Source organism: Tyto alba, unplaced genomic scaffold (assembly GCF_018691265.1).
Source record: "Tyto alba isolate M040663 unplaced genomic scaffold, T.alba_DEE_v4.0 Super-Scaffold_18, whole genome shotgun sequence".
Lineage (NCBI taxonomy): Eukaryota > Metazoa > Chordata > Aves > Strigiformes > Tytonidae > Tyto > Tyto alba.
This window is the reverse complement of record NW_024881280.1, coordinates 4,835,612-4,857,345: the sequence shown is the minus strand read 5'-3', so window position 1 is coordinate 4,857,345 and position 21,734 is coordinate 4,835,612. Positions and strand designations below refer to the sequence as shown.

Here is a 21,734-nt window from a genome sequence, read left to right as displayed (position 1 = left end):
CTCCTTCCCACAATGCACTCTGGGTAGAATTTGAATCGTGGCTTTAAAGGGAAAATAAATCAATGTTTTCTGCATATGAACTTTGTCTCCAACTTGCCACAACGGGCAGCAAGAAAGGATACTACATCCTGGCCACTTTCACAATACATGGGGTGCCCCAAACATTCCCTTTGGTGAACGCTCCTGGCTGCTCGACAGCACGTTCCTGGAGGAAATGAAACGTATCTTCAGAAAAGGGACACATGGTTGTGTTAAGGCAGTGGAGGAAACAGAGAGGGCTTTCCAACAAGGGACACAGCGGGACATCATTTCATACACAAAGAGCGCAGATTTCAGTGTTACCACAGAGTCATTCAGACTTTCTTGGTAGCATGTGAGGCACTGCGGAGGGGCTTCCGCTGAAAGAGAATGCATCAAAAATACAGCAAACAAACTGTCTGCAATGGAATGTCTTTTTTATTGGCAGCGCATTATCGATTACAATGGCAACAAATAGAGCAAGTTGTCATACAGAGTCTTTCCCAGACAGTGTTTTCCACTGTGCCCACAGCTGTGCCAGCTCCTGGCCCACCCGGTCACAAAACCTGACAACGAACCTTCCATGGAATCACGTGTTCACCTGAATACTCAGAGCAAAATGCTTTAGATGGGTACACAGCACACAGGCATCTCACTACTCTCCTTAGGCAGGGTTTGGAGAACGCTGTTACTCGGCAAGGCTTACCTGTGGGGTCCGAGAACTCTTGGAGCTCGGGTACCTGGGGCGGTAGCACGGGTGGCTCGGGTAACTTCCCAGATCTCAGCATGTCTAACTCGGCCTGCAGCTCCCGGATCTTCTTCTTCAGCCGGATGCAGTTGGGGCAGAAGGAGGTGGTGGGGATTTCATGGGAGTTGCCTTGCACAGAGGCCAGGGACAGCTCGGTCGGGCTGTCTGCTGCGAGTGACAGGGGCTCCTCTTCCTCATCTTCGAGGATGCCCACCTCTTTGGCTGAGATGAAAGAGGAACCGTGGGGGACCTTCCACTCCCCCTCGCTCCGGTTTCTGCTGAGGTTCAGGGAGCCGTGCTGCATGGCACTGCCACACCTCTCAAAGATGTCTTCGGCCTGGTATTTAGATGCTTTTCTGATGGAAAGCGGCATACTCGTTGCTAACTGGTTCTCTTCAAATTTGGCGGACTCCAAGGAAGCCTCCAGGACGTCTTTGAAGATGAGGTCGATCTTTTTTTTCTTCGTTTGGGGGTGGGATTCCCCCTCGTCACAACTGCGCTTGTAGGGGCTCTTCCCTTGCTTTAAGGTGGCGAGCTGGAGCGGCCCCCTCACGTCCTCTTGATTTTCCACATTCTTTTCTGACTTTTCCCTCAGCAACTTTTTGTCTCCTGGAAAGGAAAACGAGGGGTGGGGATTATCATCGGGAACCGAGCAACATCCCTCAATCTAAAACTCAAACGAAAAAAAGAACAAAAAGGCAGGCCGAATCCCTGCAGGTCTGCACGTTGCGTTACAAGCCAGGGAACTGACACAACTCAGTGGAAACCGAGGCTCGCGAGAGGAGGAGCCCTGCTAATGGGCACGTCTGCAAAAACAGAGACAGTCCTGGGTAGCCAGCGCGGAGTAGGACCCACACACTTTAAAGAGAAGAGAAACTACAGGCAGCTCGTTTAACCTAAAGGTATGACCAACCTGCGCTAGAAGGAGACTACGAGGTGAATGAGTGATGGCGGTGGAACCCAACACCCAGAGCCCAAGTGCCGTTTCGGCTGGCTGGAAGACCTGTGCCTGTTTTGACTTGGTAAAAGGTATCAAGTGTACAGCAGCGCAGCAAGAGATTCGGACCGTTCCACGACAACCCCAGCGTCTGTGCACGCCACCGCACAAAGTTCACAAGCCCCTTTACTCTCGTTCGGTTTGGAGGCTGCTCCAGAAATGCAAAGGTAAAGGAGTGAAAATATCTTGCACTCTTAAACCCCAAGGTACTCATTGTCAACTGAGCTACAACAGGTGAAAGCCCTCCAAGGATGGGACAGCTAGCTTGTCCCGGTGGAGTCTAAGAGCGTGGCCATTTAGTGATTAAAAAACAGAAAAAAAAAAAAAAAACAAAACCCAAAACAATAATAAAAGCAACCTCATACAAATTATTAATTGCTTAAAATAAAGGGAATAGCCAGATTTCCTTACCTGGAAATTCAAAAGACGATAGGTTTGGCTCAATTTCCATCATTCTTCTATCTTGTAAATAACTTCAAGCATTGATGGCTTCCCAAACAAGACGCTGCTTTATGCTGATTTTTGGTTTTGTTTGCTTTTAAAGTGCATTCATGCTTTCATAAGAGTTACGGAGCAAAAGCTACCATTCCCTCTCTAAGGAGAGCAATGCTAAGAACGCAGAAAAGATGCAAGACTCGAAACAGTTAGAGTATGGCACCGTAAAAAGGGCTGGCCTGAGCGGCAGGGATTTTGCGCTGGGTTTGGGTGGTGGCTGGCAAACCCAGCCGCTTCTTGAGTGAAGCCGTAACAACAGATCCCATTTTCACCACGCTGATGAGAATTTCTAAGGGCAAAGCTCTGAGCCTCTGCCCTACTACTTCCCCCGTTACGGACTGTAACGACTACTGGCAGAGTTGGGGATTTAGAGAATGGATTCTTCTTCTTTCTCGGTGATTTTGTCCCCCAACCAACCAAGTGGTTCAGCCCTATGGAAAAGCTAGAAATCACAAGATGATCTCTCATATTATTGGTCTCGAGTCCATTGATGAGGCGGGTCAGAAACTACTGATAGAAACAAAACCCGGGGACCATGTTATGTTCCCGTGAATTAATAAAGTGCGCCACTTCACTCGACGGGCTAATCTGCAGGGGGTTTGAAATCTTTTAAACGGAAAGTGACTCAACAGACTGCGGAGCTGCTCCCTGACCACCTCCCAGTGCCCTCCCAGCTGGGGCTGCGATGCCTCCCGCAAGTCTAACAAGGGCCCAGGCGATGCTCCGTTCTAACCACGGCCCTGCGCTGCTTTTGCTTTTGCAGGCTGAGCCCAGCCTGCCGCAGGATGAGCTCGCCGAGACGCCAGAGGGGTTCTAGGGTGGTCTCCCCAGCCACAGGGGTTTCTACCGGAGCGTGGGGTAGGCTACGCGGGTCCTGAGGAGCCCAGAGGCAGGTCTTCACCGCGCTCGCAGCACGGAGGAGGCTGTGAGTTACCAGTTCAGCTCACACGAACCATGACAAACTGGGACTGAAGGCATGTCTGTACGGCAGGGCAATCGCTCGCAGCCTCGGTGCCCCTCCAGAGCAGCTGCTCCAAGGGCACAGTCTCTCTCCTGCTGTAGTTTCAGAAAGTACTAAGCCATCTGGACAACTAACGTGTGCATGGGATGCAGCAAAATCACTGCAGCCTCTACCTAATCACTCAGTGATGTTCATTACTATAATAAAAAGCACATTCATACTGATGATCATTCACAAGTGGGAATTGCCCAAGTACAACCACCAAGACGTAACACTGCAAGTGCATAATAACTCCAAGGGGATGGAGAATAACCAGCTTTTTCAGGACACCTTGTCCACCCCACGATTAAAGAGGAGACACCTTTTACCAAGTCAAGGCAGCAACAGCAGCTGTGTAGTAATATACACGGGAACCTTAATTAGAAAGTTATATTTAGTGTGGCTGCCCCGCTGAGGCCCTGCCATTCGGTGGCTAGGCCTGGAAAGAAATGCCCTTAATTAACTTCAGGTCTCAGCATTATATAGACGAACAGATACATTGAGAATTTTTTCCTTCCTCTAAAGCTTCCTGTATGGCTGACATTACACTGACCTAAAGGACCGCTGGGTTTGTTCCAGCACGGCTACTCTTAAGATAAGATAACAGTTTTTATCCAGGGAAGAATCAGTCTGACAAGTACACAGCCTCCTGTACGTTGTACACGCACTCTAAGGTTGTGAGACTAAGGAGTCTCTAGCTGATGTCGCGCTGATCCCAAATTATCTTTCTGAAGAAAGAGGAGATAAATTAAGCGAGGAAAATGGACATACAAACACACCGAGGAAATCTCTCTTCCATATGCACACAGAACCAACCGGAGCTCCCTCAAACAGGCTGCTCACAGGAGCCAGAGAAAGCAGCACGTTCAGAAGAAAAACCTAATGTGCCTGTCTGTGGGACCACCAGCACGGCAATCTTTGGGCCAGAAAGTCCTGTGACAGAGGAGCTCTGTGATCCCTGGGCTTTGCGTCAGGCCCTTGCAGCACACACACGACACGACACGACACAAGACACATGACACAACACGACACAGCACAAATCGTTCTTTCATGATCTCCGTGACGGTGGTTCTCTTTACTCTCCTCGTACACCCATCCATCCACGCCAGGCCACGCAGAGCTCTCACCCAGAGGAGCCCTGCTGCTAGAAACGCAGCTCTCCTCAGGCCGCCTGGGCATCGCCTCCTTCACCCACCGCACTCGGTCCAACAAGTGTGGGGGCCCAAGGGGACGGGGTGGGGGGGAGAAGGGAGGAAAGGGAGGGGGACTCACCGCTTGTGAGATTTCTGTTGATGGTCTCCTGGGACATGCTGTGCAACCGCTTCATGTAATCCTCACTGTACCAGACCCGCAGCTTCTCCCCAGGGCGGATGTCACGGCAGGCGCGGAAGTAAATCCTCTCGCTGTGCTGGAAGGCCATCAGATTCTGCTCCCTCTCCTCCCGGGAGATGATCACATACCTGAGGGCGAGGTGACAAGGCGGGCGTGAAGCACAAACTTCTCTCCTGTGCCCCCCCCCCCCACCCCTTGCACCAGAGGGACGACCACGAGGAAGCCAGAATGAGCTTCAGAGAGAGCCATCAACACAGCCAGACTGGAAAGCATGGAGTTATAAGGAATGGTGTGCAAATTGCCAGAGATACAGGACAACAAGCATGGACACCCAGGGAACACTAAACCAGGAGGTCCTTTTCTGCCGGGAAAGGGATGACAACAACATACATCCAACCTGAAGGAGTAGCTTTGCCAGTAAGGGTGACACAGAGTCTCACAGGAAGAAGTATCTTTGCCAAGGGATGGAAACTCCCGGACTCCTCACCATCATTTCACATCCCAGGGCCTCCTCTCTTGTTCTCAGGAACATATGGAATATGGCAGGGTCCCTCTGCCCATCTGTTTCCCCAAAATACTGTCTTCCTTTTTTAGTAAACACCAGATTTCCTTGCTGCCCTCCTTTTGGACAAGCAGAATTAAGATACTCAGGACAGAAACATGGTCACCTGATGTGCATGGGTTGTCCAAAAGGAAAGTGTAAAATTCACTGGCTGTCCAAAAGGAAACCAAGGGCACGCCAGTACTGGGAGGTTTGGTACTTGGGCATTCGGTGGGGTGTGACATAAAAATATAAACGTCCCTGCAAGTCTCAGGAAAGCCCCGCATCACGTTGTGGGGATCTCCTGGCAGTGCTGACGGAAAAATCGCTTTCTGGGCATGGTATTTATTTTTCTGATTCAAAACAGCTAAATATCAGCTCATCGGAAGTGTATTAAGTCCCACTCCAAGCAACTGGCTCTCTGCGCAACTTGGTAATACAGAGATCCACAGCTAGGATCATATTATTTGCTCTCACACACCTTGTGTTCTTGCTAGAGGACACAAAAAAGGCTTGGCAATACTAGTTCCAGCTGCCCCCAACACGAGCTCGTAACACCCACCAAGGACCAGGTCATGGTATGTGCAGACCCAAAAGCAGATCTGAACAGTTCACAGCTAAAAGATTTTTTTTTTTTTTTTTTTTCCTCAGGCCATTTGCCTCTATTATTCAGCACTCCCTGCTGCAGTAAGATTAACGAAGGCGAGCAGCAAATGCCTCCTCTGACATCTGCTGCTACTAGTCCTTGCCCAGACGTTCCCTTATAGCTCAGAGGTTTTTCTTCGGCTTAAGAAATCTATCAATTTTTCCTTGAATGCTCTCCGCTTCTCCAGCCATGTGCCTGCACAGATAAAGACACGAGCCCACCTGCACGTGATCACACCAACCCCCACACACAAGGTCACAAACTTGGTGAAGCCTCCTGCAAAACACAGAAAACGAGTCTGCGGTGTCTCAGACTGCCCAAGGCTCCAGCAATTCTGGTTTTAATGTTAAACAACCGTGCACGTGCATGCAACCAGCTGTATTTTTCCTAATGCGTGCTACCCAGGATGCTCCGCAATCTTCAGTAATTATTTAAAAAGCAGGCTCTGGCACTGACAAAATTAGCCGAACATTGGCTTTTGTTAACTCTTATTTTACTTTTCATCACAAAACACAGGACCTTTCAAACCACCGGTCTGTGTATTTGAGGAGCCTGGACCGGTGTGGTGGGAAGCAGGTCCTGCAACGGCACACAGCCAGGCTGTCGCTTCTGGGTGTCAGCAATCACTCCACAAAAGGTGTATCAGGCATTCAGCCAGCTGGGAGATACACAGCAACGTGCTGCGGTCAGCCTGATGGCCTGCAGCACAGGAGATCCCGGAGGATGCTCTCCCCAGTCCGAGCAAAATGCCAGGATGCTTCCTAGTGCCAGCTAAGGAGAGACTCTGCAGCTGCTCTGCCCAAACATTGGCCACAGCAACGACAAGATCAGGCCGCCCCTGCGAAGGAGCCCAGTTACCTCCAAAGAGTGATCACCCTGAGGGTCGCTCACGGCTCCTTAAAACAACATACAGGACCCACATCCCCACAGCCAGTGGCACCGAGGAGTTCACAGGACAGTGGCAGGACAATCTGGTGCATTCCCAGCAAACTGCATTTGTCAGCGAGATTTAGAAAAGTCTCTAAAAAACACCACTTTGCATGGGAATGGGAGAGCCTGGTTAACTATTCCCACCCGGGCTCACTTTTATTACGAAGTCTTTTATTAAGCATGAGCATCCTTTTCCCATTTGCTCTCCTCCTGCCTCTAAACCCCTCCAAGTATCTGCCCGAGAGCATCCTTCAGCTCTGCTGCCCGTGTCCTGCGGCTCCAAGCTGCTCCCAGAACGGTGGGGAGCTGGGAGGAGAGCGCAGGCAGGAGGGTGCGAGCTGCAGCCCTGCAGCAGCCCTGCAGCAGCCCTGCAGCCTTGCAGCAGCCCTGCAGCAGCCCTGCAGCAGCCCTGCAGCAGCCTTGCAGCAGCCTTGCAGCACGCTGCTCAGCCGCCCGCTCCCACCCAGCATCCTGCAGCGACTGGCGCTGCCGATTTCACCCGGAGGCGTGAAGAAAGCCCTTAACAGGCAGTCATGGAATAATCCAGTCACAAACACGTTTCTTCACAGCTGCTGGCTGTTGGTAACTGGTTTACGCTCTGAGAGGAAGCTTTCCATCTGGGATACTTCCCCGAGGTAAATGGGGCTGAGATCACCCACATCCTGGGTTCCAGCGAATGCGACCCCAGGGGCACAAATGACACGGGTTACAAAGGATTGCATAAAACCCAAACTCCACCTGTCCATCTAAGACACCTCATGCTGCTGCACGCCACGGGTTAGAGGCAGGCAATTCCCTGAGGACAGAGGAAGTCGCTCCACCCCTGCCTGCTGAGGAGAAGAGGTTGTACCAGTCTGCCTTCGCTGACATATCTTCCCCAGGCCGAAGCGCTCACGTCCTGAAGAAACCCTTCCTGTGAGGGGAAGTCCCCCTCCTGATGCCAAACAGCCAAGCTGAATCGAGGCATGGCAGCTCCCTCGGTTTGGATGCCCAGGCCAGGCAGGGTTAGGCCGACACAAGGTACTGCACGCTTGCACTGCGGGTTTCCCGAGGGACGCCGATCCCCAGAGGAAGAGGAGGGTTGGGACCACCGCTGGGGCAGAGCCAGCCACCCAGAGCTGCTCCCGTTCCTGCAGGCAGGCATTGCCACCAGCTCCAAATCGGGTCTTTCATGTCCTGTGCCTGGGACGAGCCAGGCTCAAGACCGCCATAGACTCAGCCCAGGCTACTCAGGGACCAGCCACTGCCCCAAGAGACCATCTATAACCCACGTGCAGCTACTGGGGCTTGAATCAACCCCGTGGTTGTTGGAGGCACAGCTCCTTGCTCCACAGGGCCGCCTTTCCCACAGCTCTTCTAGCTAGCAGCAAAAAACCATCCTCATCTAAGCCACAGCCCACTCAGGACACCAAACTGCCAAGGTTTGGGATGGGCCGGTAAGCATGCCCAGAAAAACGTCGAGGTATTTTTTGGCAGCTGGGACCATTCCTCCCCAGGAGGGGAATGGAGCAGCCAGGAGAGACAGCGAGGAGAGCCCCGCAGCTGGAGGGAGGCTCTCAGGCCTCTGCCCCCCCAGCCCCCCCCCCAATTTACCCCATGCCTCCCCCCCTGCCCGCTGGGCCCTCCGTCGTTCACCCTCCAGCTGGCCCCGGGGATGCTCCGCTGACGTCCTGCCAGGGCAGAGCCCCGCAGGGAAAAGGCCACCAGCTTTTCGCAAATCAAGATTTGAGCCTGAGCCAGGGCAGGAGACGCCGTGCAAGAGAGCTGCCCCCAGCCCAGGAAGACATCCCCGGGGTGCTGCACCCACAAACCCTGCCTCAGCTCCCCGACGCTGAGTGCCTCCAGGAGACCCGGTATCCGCGACGGGCTTGTTACCAGTTCAGAAATTACAGGAGAGAAACAAACGACTCAACAGCAGCTGTGTTAAAAGTGTTATATATTTATTGCATTCTTAATAAAAATACTTTTTGAAGAGAGAGTTTTTTCAGCATGTACAAGACATGGAGCTGCTAGGGTTGAGCACAGCAGTTTGCTTTGACACAGGCACTTACTTCAACAGCCAGTTAACACGATGGGTGCAGGAGGAAGAATCCTTTGCGAGCCAGTACAGAAAAGCCACTCCACCGAGGGGTCTACACAGGGCAGGAGACACGTCCCCAGATCTGGGCCAATCTGTAATAGTCCACAGAGGAAACTGGGGGAGACATCAGGCAGTTTATAGTACAAGGTCCTTTCTCCTGACCAGAGCACAGCCTTTGGGGGTTTGTACCAAAGGCCGTGCTTCCCGCACCAGGATTCTCTCTCTAAGCACGTCTGTGTGGCAAACTGATGGCAACGACGATGCCAACTCCCTCCAGCACCCAGCACCTCCGGGAGCCTCCTCTTCTGCAGATCCGAGGGTTCCCAGAAGGGATCCCCCCCTGGACATCAGAGGAGCCAATCCTCTCAGTATATCCACTGGAGAACATCAGCAGGGACCAAATATTACAAAAATATAAAATACTACTTCTAATATATAGCAGCAGCACTATATTGACTCAGAAAGCCTTTAGAACCTATCAACCATTTTTTCAGTTCTCTGTGATTCGTAAGTTAGATCTACTTCTACCTGATTTCTCAGTCTTCCCTTCAACTGAAGTCAAATGACATCCTCAGAGGAAGGGGAGCGAGTACTGCCCTGGTCTGGCAGCAGCACTATGAGGAATGTCCTCTGCATGAAAGCAGTGTGGGTCATATCCCAGAAAGGAGGTTTTTCTCTTTTCCAGACCCCTGCTCCCTTGAGCAAGGGCCTTTTACCGCACCACTAAAAATAAATTACTTGAATTAGAATTACAGAACAATTAAAAAGGAAAAAGGAAAAGCATGTCAGGAATGCCTGACACGGCAGGCATACAGTGAGCTTTCCAGAAGAGAAGCTAGTGCATTATACCTTCAAAGGACAGGCCAGACAGATTAAAGAAGATCCTTCAAGATCACACAAAACAAGCAAGCCATCCTTCTGCTATCCTGTGGAGCCTATGGTCAATTCCCGCTGAAGTTTATACAACGTTTTGGCCAAGTCTGTAGCCCAGACGTGGCATGATGATGCACATTCGCATTAACGTGAATAGTTTCCTGCCACCCACCTCCACAGAGAATAGAGCCAAATCCTGGCACACAGCAGCTTGCTAACTGTAAAGATAACACCTCGGCCCTTTTCCCTGCTGAAGCGTATCGTGATAACGGTCCAGATTTTTCCCCGAGGTGGGGGCAGCGTGGTGGATGCAGATGTGCAAATCAAGAAGACGACAGACACGTTGTAAAAAAAGCTGCCACATCTGTCATCACCACCTGAGGTGACATTATTAAAGCCTAGTTTCAGAATCGGGGTTGTACACGGGAACCTCATGCAGCACTAAAGCAATTCAAATGCTGTAACACAGTTCGTTCTTGCGACTGTATGGGGAAAGCAAGCAGTACAAACCCAACACGTCTAAGATTTTAACCTATACAGCTGTGACTTTAGATAGTAAACTCTTCACGATAGAACACAGTACAGATCCCACCCTAAGTAACACTAAGTGCAAAGTAACTTTACTGAGGTTGACAGAATTACAGTGATACAAAACCAAACTGTTCCTGAGGTCAGAAGCAGGCCCTATATTTTCCCTTGTTCCTGTGCAGTCTCTCACATTTTGAAGAGGATGAGGTGGCTCAAAACTGAAGATCATAACATGCAAGAAAATAATAGGATACAATTATCTTGAAATGTTGTCGTATGATGAAATAGTCGTATTTTAACTGCAGTCGTGAAGGGTAGGCAGGGGTTTCAGACTGGAGCAGACAAAGATTAAACTCTTTGATGTAAGTGCACGTGGCACTGCAGGATCCAGGCATGTGCCATCGCAGCCCTTCTCAGCAGTCTAAAACCACGCCGTGCCCAGACCTGTCCTCCTGCCTTTCTCCCCTTCCCTGCACAAGCTCCGCTTTTACACCTCTCCTCAAACCTGTGCGTAAGTCACAGTAAGCCCTGGATTGCCCATTATTGCTGAACGCACGACAAAAATAATGAGCAATAAGAGTCTTTAGAGCCGTAAGGATGTATCTTTGCAAAGTGTATATACTAATTTGCAGGAAGATGATGGGAAGGCAGAGGTAGGGTAAATTTGTGGGTTGATTGCAAAGGGAGCTCTGTAGTACACTGTCTCAGTGAATACCATTTCACAGGCATGAGAAGAGATCAAGACAATGATTCCTATTGCATCTCTTAGCTTATAGAGTGTTCAAAGCATGGGGAAGCCAGTGAAAACTCCTAATCCCTATGAACAGAAAGATGTCCTACATCCCAAGCTCTGTAAGATTTGAGATCCCTCTTTGCCACTGCAGAGGGCCAGCCCTACTATTCAGCTGCCACGATTCATACTGCTCTGTGAGCTAGCAGGGGGATGGATGGGTTGGGGCGGCTGTCGACCTTCCCCACAGACTACTGATACACATGGAGAGGCCCTGTGAGCATGCAGCAGCTCAGGAAGGAGCATCCTTCTTTACTTTATATGAAGCAGACTAAAAATGGTGCTTTCTCTTTCGTGACCTGGTAGTCCGTGCAGGAGGAGACGGTTTTGGGGGGTTTTGGTTAGACCCTGCACTGGGCTCAGGGGGCTGCTTTGAGCAAGCTGCTTGCAGAAGAGACCCCTGCATGACACTAGGATCCTGCATCCTACGGAAAGCCTGGACCCCATCACGGATTTCCGACAGGGTCTGGCACATCTGGCCAACCTGGCTGGTGAGGTCAGCCATCCTCTGGCCGATGACATGCATGCTGTCAGCCATGTCTCTGTGCACAGCCACCAGCTCCTGGCAGAACTGCCTGAACAGGTCTGTTTGCTGCATGTGGGAATGGAGAAGCTGGCGATCGAAGCTGGAGAGGGGCGGGCTCCTGGCGCGGGGGTGCGGGGGTCTGCAGGACGAGGCAGTGCGCGGGGACGGGCGGTGCAGTTCCTGCCTTTGGCTGGCAGCTTCCGAGTGCTCTGATGAGGAAGAAGTGTGGAGGAAGGAGGGCCCGGAGAGCTGGCTGACTCCTGCACCAGCCCTCTGCAACGACGAGAAGCGGTGTTCCCGAGAAGTGCCCGGCATCTCTTCGTCTTCGTCAGCTTAAACAGAAGAGGAAGCATGAATTATTAATTCGAAATCCCTCGCAGCTCTGACTTCTGTTTCATGGTATCTCACAGCACATGGAAAAAGGGTTTTCCCCTCCCCCCCCCCATCTGCCAGTTGAGACAAGCCTGTAGCTCCTGATGCGTAACTCAACATGCACGTGCTGCAATGTTAGCATCTGGGTGACAAGCTTAGCCGTAAAGAGGCCTGAAGTGCGGGCGAACCCAGCCAACCGAGGAGGAATCCAGGCTGCCATGGTATCCTGTACACAGCATTGTTCATCGCTGGCATGTAAATCCATTTCAGACAGTAACAATGACTTCCCCTTCCCCAAAACCGTAAGTAGCTAGAACAACATTTTGGAGAGTCAAAGGCTCCCGGGCCTTTGGTCCAGTCTCAGAACACTCTGACACATTCGGTTCCTCAGTCAAAAGCCCTGCTCCCATGTCATTTCTTACATCCTCTGCACTGAGAAAAGCACAGACACAGTACTCGCTGCTCGCAAAGCCTGTACTGCAAAGCTACTACGTGGCTTGGCATCACTAAGATAACCAGGCAGTCAGGCGGAGCAGCAAAAGGACCCTATATTAATCGGGCAAGTGTACTTGATGCAAAACCACCAAAAGCAAAGCAAAACAGCATGGGAGAGTTCTCATTAGTCTGATAAATAGTGATGTGCCAGTTCACAAGTAAAGGCACATCAAGAGTAAGAAGAGACGATAATTCACTAATTACAGCTGCCCACTATCTCCTTGCACAAGCTGTATTCATTTCACCTCTGAAACAGTGCAACTGGTTTCCAAGATAGATGCAAAGAATGACCAAGTCCCACTTCACCAGTTCTTGAAGATTTTTGTCCTTGCTTTCCCACTAACAACATTACTTCAGATATGAGGTAAGACCTAATGTGGTAGGACAGTGCCACCCACGAAGTGTTAGTTGGCTCACTTTCCAAGAAGTTTTCCTCTCTTTTTCTCCTCTGCATCCCTAAAAGCTCACCGACCAAGAAGCTGCACCTCCACACATGAAAACCGTATGTATGCAACCGGGGAAAGGACCTGCAAAAAGCAGCTGGTGGTTCAGCACCGGAAGGTGTCTGAGAATTGTGGTGTAAGAAGATGAACTTGGAAACCAGGGCCAGTAATTTCTTAAAAAAACAGTTTCACAGCACTTGGGCTGAGCCTTCAGACCACTAGCGAGAAATCATTAGTGACCTGGCCTCAGAGCATAAACACCAGTGATCACTGAGCCCCCTCCAGCAGCCCTCCTGGAAGATGGTGACCATGCAGTGATCCATTAGTGACTGGCACACGACTCTCAGCTCGACAGCATTGCTGTTTTATTGGGGTGCATGCGAGATGAAGAACTCCTAATCCTTTACAAGCACTTTTCCACAGACTGGAGGTAGTTGCACTTCAACTACAGATGTTCCCTCACTTGTAGGATTAGTTCAGACTTATGACCCGTTAAGAAAGTGGAATCTGAACAATGTCTACCCTTAGAAGAGAGTATGCAAAAGGACTAGATAAACAGATAGAGGAGATGATCTTAACCTGGACACAGCTTTCCCTCAATCCATCTCAACACCCCACGATCACCAGAGCAGGCTGTCTTGAAACCAAACACGGCAGTAGGGCCTGGCTTGACAGGCAACCCAGCATCTCACAAAACACACAACGCTCTTTTCTGGTGTCAAACTGAGATATGCAAGCATAAGACAAAGAGGTGTTAAGGCAGTGATACTTACAGCTCGTTGACGGGCTGTCAACCACGTCCAGATCCGCTCGCCGGAAGCCGTGCATCTGGTGTGACGAATGCAGCGTCGACTCGATGGCTCTCTCGTGGGCGGTCAGGACGATGGCCGAGGGCCGCCCCGCGCTGCCGGGGCTGGAGAGGGACCTCTGCATGAATGCCAGTTTGTCCTTGGTCCTTCTCTTCATGTCGTCCCATCTGTGTTTAATGTCTTTTACAGACCTGGGGACCTGGCTGACTGATGTGATCTGCCTGGCTATGCCTTCCCAGATCTTGTCCCTGTCAGCATGGGACAGACGCATTGTCTCCCTCCCAAACAGCATGGCTTCATTGCGGGTCACCTCAGTGACCAGAATGTCCAGTTCTTCCTTGGAAAACTTGGGCTTCCTCTTTCGTTCAGCCATGTTCCTTGGGTTGAACATCCCACAAAGCACAATTGGGTAAAAGGAAATCAGCGCAAAAGCATCCCTCTGCATCCAACCACTTGACCAGTGCAGCACTGGGGCAGAGGAGTTCAGTGGGATCCAGCTCCCCCCACCCGCAACAACCTCTCAGTTTTCCTCGATCGCACCAGGAAAAGGCAGCCGTTTTGTTTTTAAGTGGCAATTTTCAAGCTTAAGGAAAAAAACACCAAGCAACACCAGCGTGAAGGAGCCTTCTCAGCTTTACAGTTAAAACGGAATTTTACACTTCGTCTGATGCCCTGACTTACGTATGAGAATTTCAGTACAGCCTCACATCACCTGCCGCAGTTTGTGCACAGAAAAAAGCGTGAGAACTCACAAGCACGTTGATGAATTAGCTTCGGAGGGGACACTGCTCAAAAATGAGGCAATCTGGAGGCCTGAAACGTATCTTGTTGTTCTGCCTGGCACAACATGCAATGGAAACTTTTAACGCCACCCTTTCTGTGAAAACCTGCAGGGTGTCATGCAGAGGCTACCTCAAATTGGGTTTTTTTCAGGGGAGATTTTGACTAGACTCACGGGCAATTTCTCCAACTCGCTTTTGCTAAGGAAAAGCCTTTTCTTCAGCACCAGGGGTACTGCGCATCCCGCATTCATCTGCTTCACAGCAAGCTCTTGTTTCACCCCAAAATGGTTGCCGTTTCCCATTGTTCTCAAAAGGAATGAGGCCACCCACCTGTTTTTCCCGGCTAGGCTTTGCTGTCGCTGCCGCTGACAGGAGCCTGTGCCTCGTTTCTACTGCTTCAAACTAACAACTCGCAGCCTCAGCCCTTTGAGAAGAAGAGGCAGACATCCTGAAAGCGAGCAGTTTTGTCCACAGGGGGTGGGGAGGTGTGTTAATTTTTCCAGCCACAGTCCAGGGAAACTTTAAAAATAAACAAAACAGGAGTCCTAACTATGGCTTTTTACTGGGGGAGAAAAAAAGACGAGGGCAGCTCTGTTCAACGGAAAAGGAGAAAACAGACTTTGTGAACATGCAGTTTTGCACATAAAGAAGGTGGGATTGTGGGCAGGGGAACAATCTGCAGCCTGGGCTATAAGCACCTGCGTATACGCATGCAGAACAGCACAGAAGAGATCAGAGGCCACGGAGGAGCAGAACTGCTGGGAAAATTTAGTGTATGCTTTGGTTTGAATGATAGCAATGAAGTAAAATGCCCAAATGGTTTTTCTACTGCTACACATTACAAAAGACTGCTTTTACACATCTTCAAACAATTAAAAGCAGGGGTGTGGGGAACTTTTTTGAAAGAGGTCAACCTTTTTGGTGCTCAAGTCATAGAGTTCTTTATATTTTAAAAGAAAGTTCTCGGATAGAAATCTACATCAGCATGGAGCTATGGGGTGGAGAACACAACAGTCATCTGAGGAAGAAGACTTCAGTGTTAATATAAATTGCCCCCAAAAGCTGTCAGTACAAGCCTAGAAAATTAATGTTTAAAAAAAGATATTAAGATGTAACATACAAGGAATAAGACATCTTAATGGTTAGGACATCTAACAGCTGAAGTGACACTATGGGCTAGTTTCCTTTCTGCTTATGGTCCCAAACTAAATGAAACCGAAGATGCTATCTGCTGGTAATAGCATCTTTGGTTTCAATGAATTTGGGACCTATTGTTAGTATTTTTGCAATGTTAGGGAGTAAACTCTGGTGGGGATAGCTCAGACCCTCCTCATTCAAAAAATTACATTTAAACTTAACATCTTGGCTGAATGCCCTATCTCTTGCAGGCAGACTTCAGCCACCCCGAAATATTTCCTGAAAAATTGGTACGAGCAAAGGCCTCAGAGTTTTTCCCATTTGCCCCACGTTTCTGATGGCCCTGCTGGCACCTCCTCAGAGCTGCGTGGCTCTCAGCGCTGCCACGGCCCAGCAGAAGAGAGGTGGTTTGGGGTGTGCTCGTGTGAAAGATGCTCGTGGGCTGCAGACTAAGAAAAACCCACAGAAAGGCAGAGTGACCCTCGACAAACGTCATTCTGCTTTCTCCTTAGCGCTGTTACGCTGTTGTTTAATGAAACTCACTGACACTGCTGCCCTCCATCAGGGTAAGTGTCAGAAGCTGTTAACCTTGGTTAAAGCTGGAAAACCAGTAGGAAATGCTGCTCCAATCCAGGCCACGTACCGGGAGAGCTGGGAGTTAAGTGCATAGATACATTTCACTGGGTCAAATGTAAATGCATCCTTGAGATAACATTTTGGTGGAGCTTCATTTATGGAGGGATAGGAGCGTTTAGGGAAGGTGCTAATGAAATGATGGAGATCCAGCAAAGCACTTGCTACACTGACCTCAAGAGAAAAAAAAAAAAAAACAAAAAAAGCAATAAAACCCAACTTAAAAGGAAAGAGGAGTTCTCCCAGCTGAACACTGGAAGGAGGGAAAAGGCTACGTGGAACACTGAGCCAAGGAACATTTACAGTTTGATTTTTATCGCATTCAGCAAAACTGGGCTTCATGCATATTTTCTGCAGGTACCCACGACTGCACAGTATCATCAGTGCCTCCACGTGGTGGCAACAAACCTCTGCTGACAAGCTCCTCTGGGGAGAAGGAATAACAGTATTTTGCAAAGTGCCCCTGGGTAAGGGTGAGCTTGCAGTACAGAAGTCTCCCAGGAGCTGCTCAAAGCTGCTGGCGGGGTCAGGTCACCTGCACCCCCTCTTCTCTGCTGAACCCATGGCCGCTGTCACTAGCAAAGCTGCACCGGGGAGGGGGAATTAGAGCCCTTTTTGCTCTTCCCAAGTAGGGTATTCCATCAAGTGCACTTAGGACAACCTGTGGTAGACCTGGATATTCAGATTTCAGGGTTTCCACTCCAGTGTGAATTGTGTCAAAACAATTTAAGATAACTTAAGCATTCCAAGAGCTAACTCACCACGCAACGAGTGATGAGCTCTGGCCAGTTTTAATCACGAATTCAATTAATGTTAGGTTCCCAGCAGGCACATTAACCTCGTCCTTATAAAAAATGCAGACAGTATTACTGTCAGAGAGATCTTCTTCCCCTCCTGTACATCCTCTACCATGCAGGATGTCCCTAGGAGCAGTCACTGGTATTTGGAAGTACCCCACTGGGGATGCTGTGTGGGCTTTAGCAAGCTCCAGAGGAGCCCCAGCTGTGAAGCTGTGAATTCACACCTCAGCCCAAGTCAATCTGAAAGTGCAAGACAGTACAGCTATTTCTTTAAAAATGTAGGTGACGTAAACTAAATGAACAGTGGGCACTTAATGATCACCCCCCAAAGGTATCAACCAACTCCACTTTTCTTGGCCTCTAAGAAACAAGCATATAACTTCCCAGGGCTCTGAAGTAGGTTTTTTTTATAGGGATCACAGTCCTGCAGTACTTTAGGGCCCCTTTGCTTTGCATAAATTTCAGTCTGTAACAGATAAGAACATTTGCTCCACTTGCTGCAAGGTAACAGAGTCCAGTTTACTAAGTTCAACAAAATGGCTTGTGCGTAGGCTGGTAGCTTTTACTCTCCCTGAGCACACGGCCGGATGCAGTAAGCCTTACTTTTTTTAAATTTTTATTTTTAAAAGGTCCTGTAAAGTTGAAACAGCAGCTCAGTACTTAAAAGATCTACTGATCTAAGTTGGTCCTGATTTGAGTAGGCCGCTGGAGCACCTGACCAGAGCTCCCTTCTAAGCTCTATTATTGTATGAAGATCAAATCGCGGATATCTCCATTATAAGGAGATACAGGAACACTTACAGAACAGTCTTGCTCCCCATGACCTCTTTGTTACTATGTTTGGAGGGGAAAAGGGGGCAGAGAGGAAGGCAAAGGAGAAAAAAGTGAGGAAATCTTGCACCAGCCTTTTCACATGGGCTGAGGGAAAAGATGAATTTGAACTGTCCCAAAAGCCTGAGAACTCAGGTATTAACGTGTAGGAAGGAATAGAGACTACAAATCTCCTAACTAGCCTGGAAACCCCCCACACGAGGCACTTCATAATTCAGTCTGCCACCACCAGTTTGCTGGTACTTCCTATCCGTCACCTCAGTCTGGGCCAAGTGACACATACACAGAGGGAAGTTTCCTGGACTTTCTGAATTACTTTAATTTTGTAGTCAGATCCGTTTTTTTTTTAGAGATCTCAAATAACTGAACAACAGAACTTCCCCAGAAGTAACCAGGTACAATGGCTGGTTCTATGCAACCCTTCAGAAGCCCCAAGAAATCCCATCAGCAGCAGTTTATGGTTTATGTCTGAGAAAGCATCAATTTTGCCCGAGGTTTGCTGCAATCCATGGTAAACAGTCACCCAGAGTCCCCAGAAAAATAAAAACAGAGGAAGAGGTTTGCACACATCCCTGGAAGTCAAAGCCGTGGAGTTTCATAAAGTACTGGAAACACCAGTGCTTTACTCTGAGCAGAGATGAAGGATGCATTACTCTTGTGCCAGCATGCAGCTTAGGAGAACATGCTCCCAGCATCAGGAGTCTGTCTCGACTGTCTGGCTGAAGAGGGAAAGGGCGATGGGATGTTCCCAGTGCCATGCCACCTGCTACGCTTCGCACTCCTTCCTCCCTGCTGTCCACTGCCCTGGGTAAACAGTCACTTGAAATGAAACCACCAAGTGCTGCAGTGTACACGTTGTCCTCGGTGGGAACATGAAAATGGACTCGGATGCGGTAGTCAAACAACAAAAGCAATAGCCAGATCTACAAGAAGAGAGAGGAGTCAGCCCAAGCTGCCCTCCCCATGCCATACCCACCTACCCAGAGGGTGAGTAGATCTGCTTTGCAAAGCACTCCATCTGTGAGTGATGGCAAAGAGCACCATCTGAAAAACAAAAAGAGCGCTGTCTACAGCGTCCTGGAAATACAGACTCTGCGGGTAACCTCCAGGACAGGTAATGTCCTAGCACAGGATATCGAGTGCACCTCTCCTCGAAATCTGCTAACAAACAAAACCAAGGCTTTTTGAGGACCACTATCTCCTCTTGAACTGTCAGTCAGGTTCTACACAATGCTGCTATGAGAAGCCATTTTCAAGAGTAAACTCAGAAAGATCAGTAAGACTGGTATAGCTTGCACCGGTCCTTTGATACACCCTTCCCCAGAAGAGATGCAAACATCCCCCTTCCACAAACCCATCACCTCCTTGCCCTTCAAGGCTGTGCAGAATGACCCAGACCACACTCATCTCAAGACTTAACCATGGCAAATACATGTTTAGATAAGAACATTCTGTTCTTTGGTGCTGGGACCATGAGTGGCGCCCATTTAAATCCAGACATGAAGCTTATGTTCTTGGCAGTAGGAAGAAGAGTTCATCATAGGATTTTTGCTTTCCAAGACTTTTTCCTCCAGCTTCGCTGTCATCCGGATCGCATAAAGATCCAGATCTAAGCAGAAAAATCTCACGCTGATTTTTGAACTCTTCATTCTTTGCTTCAAGACATACATCCCCCTACCTATCTGTCCACTGTACCACTGCTTTTTTTTGGAGCGGCAACTCCAGCCTCAGCCCAGGTCCAGCGCTTTCTCTCATCCAGGAGTGAATAACTGTAACAGCTGGAATTCTTACAGAAAAATTAAACCCTTTGCTTGACTCCATGAACCTAAGTGTCAGAACAGTTGCTATCCATGTGAAGACTCAAACGGAGCAAAAGTGGGGCAACCAGATTTGAGTAGCTAAGCCAGCCTTGCATCTGCCTGTACTTCATGCTCTCTCTACCCTTAGTGAGTGACAACTGAAAATCCTAGACATCCAGGCTAACAGACCTGTTAGTTCCTACGCTGCTTTACTCTCGTCAAGTAGGCATTTCATACGACCGCTTCCAAAACCCACCCCCTGAAAGCAGGATTGGTCCGAATGTGGGACGGGCCTCGGTGTGCAGCAATGCCCCATTCTGGTGACTCGCCATACGCACTGCCTCCACCTCAGGAGGCTGCAAGAGTGACCTACATTTTGCAGATATATGCCAACACCTGAAGCACTGCATCGTGGTTAAACATGTTCCCTCACTGCTGCGGTTAACAAAATCAGAGCCAGCCCCAGCCCTGGTTCAGTACTGGCTGCTATTTGGGTTCTGCTCCGCTGAGTCCCAGTGCCGGCAGAGGGAGTGAGAGCACACGTGTCGTTTCTACAGGTCGGAGCTGCAGCAACTCACTCCTTGTTTCTCCTAGCACAGTAAGGCTGACACCACCCCAGCCAGCCACCACAGACAACTGTTTCAAGGGAAGCCCAGAAAGAAAACAAAAAAAGCACCTCTTTCAATGTCTGTCGAGTGGGCAAGGACAAAAAAAACCCAAACAGAATCAAAGGTTACCTTGGGGATAATGCAAAGCATTTTGCAAATATCTGAACATAAAGTAAAGAAAAATAAAAAATGGAGTGAGACCTGTCAGCATTTGTAAAAGGGGATAAATAGGATCATTTTTAACATTTGCCCTCATTCCAGAAAATAGCCATCCTCCATACACACATCCTTGTTTTAGTCCCTTTCATTGAATCTGACTCCAGAGGATTCTCATCACAATAAATACTGAAAGAGCACAAGCACAGCCTTTACAGAAGGGGTTGTGGCATTTTCGTTTGTTTTTCTGTCACACAAAACAACAAGGAGTGTTTGATGGCCTCTCTCTGGAAGACAGAGCCCCAAAAGGGAAGGCAGAAGAGAACTGGACTCACCTCATCCAGTTTGCTTTGGTTTCATCCGTCCCATCGATGGATTTGTAGCGGTTGTTCTTATCAACGATCTGTGGAACGAGAGAACAGATGCAGCATGTCAACTAGCTGGTCCAGACAGGAGAAGGTCTATGACTCCCAAATCACTGCTTCGGTTCCAGCCTTAAGTCAGGACATGAAACTATGCCATGCATCTCTGCCCTCCTAGCACTACAGGCTGGATACGTGTGTGTAGGCTACTCTGAACTGACTAAGAGGCATTTTCCCATGTACAATTATCCGTAACACAGAACTATGGATGCAGATAATGAAACTGTTAACAGTCCTGAGATATAAAAGATTAACTTCCCTTTCAGGACAGGGCTGAGGCACACATTTATTTTACAGACAGAAAAGCGTGAGCAGCATTTCGTATCAGCAGCTCTCAATTTTTTTCCCACCTATAACTCAAGTCCCACATCTCATTTCTCACAATAATTAATATCTGTTGATCTAGTGACATCTCTGTCTCATAGGGTAACCAAGGCCTCTAGTACTAGGGGAAAAAATATGGGTTTTGGTGCCAAAGTCTGCATGTAGATCAGTTCCTGATAGACCGGATCTCCTCTTTCCTGGTCCCTTGGGCCACCTGGTCTCAAGCAGGCTGGGAAGGAGTGCTGCAGGCTCATGAGAGAGCTCTGCAATGTCTAGACACAATCCCTCCTCTATTCTCAAAATGATGATCAGAGCAGAGAAAGGTACTGGAGGAGCCCTAGAGGTTGAGTGGAGGTGGAAGAACACGGCAAGAGGGAAAAGAGAAGCAAGTTCTGCTCCCTACAGCCGTGAAATGAACTCGGGTGCCACGGCACCTGGTCTCCTTTCATCTATCTATAGCCTTATAGGCTGCTAATAATTACAGCAGGTTGATGTTCACCTACTGCCCAGGTGGGTCAGCAGATCTTCAGAGAAAGGGGAAGCTGGCTAAGGTCTGGCTCGACAGGCCTGCGAAGTCCCCCAGGCTCTGAGCTGCACGGCTGGGGCATCACTTTGTTGA

The 21,734-nt window shown here is 49.3% G+C and overlaps 1 protein-coding gene across 5 annotated transcripts in view; it reads right to left on the bottom strand.

Annotated features, from left to right (window-relative positions):
- The window catches only part of PRDM11 (PR/SET domain 11), a 51,569-nt gene that overhangs the window by 9,569 nt on the left and 20,266 nt on the right, over positions 1-21,734 (bottom strand). For 2 of the 5 annotated variants that reach the window (XM_042790776.1, XM_042790775.1), the window contains exons 5-7: positions 20,705-20,772; positions 4,531-4,718; positions 725-1,375 (exon numbers count right to left, since the gene is read on the bottom strand). In XM_042790776.1, coding sequence (XP_042646710.1) covers positions 725-1,375; positions 4,531-4,718; positions 20,705-20,772 — 907 coding nt within the window. Of the gene's footprint in view, positions 1-438; positions 1,376-4,530; positions 4,719-8,626; positions 11,837-13,587; positions 14,001-20,704; positions 20,773-21,734 lie in introns of those variants that run through there. The other 3 variants (XM_042790779.1, XM_042790778.1, XM_042790777.1) reach the window with 3 other exon arrangements.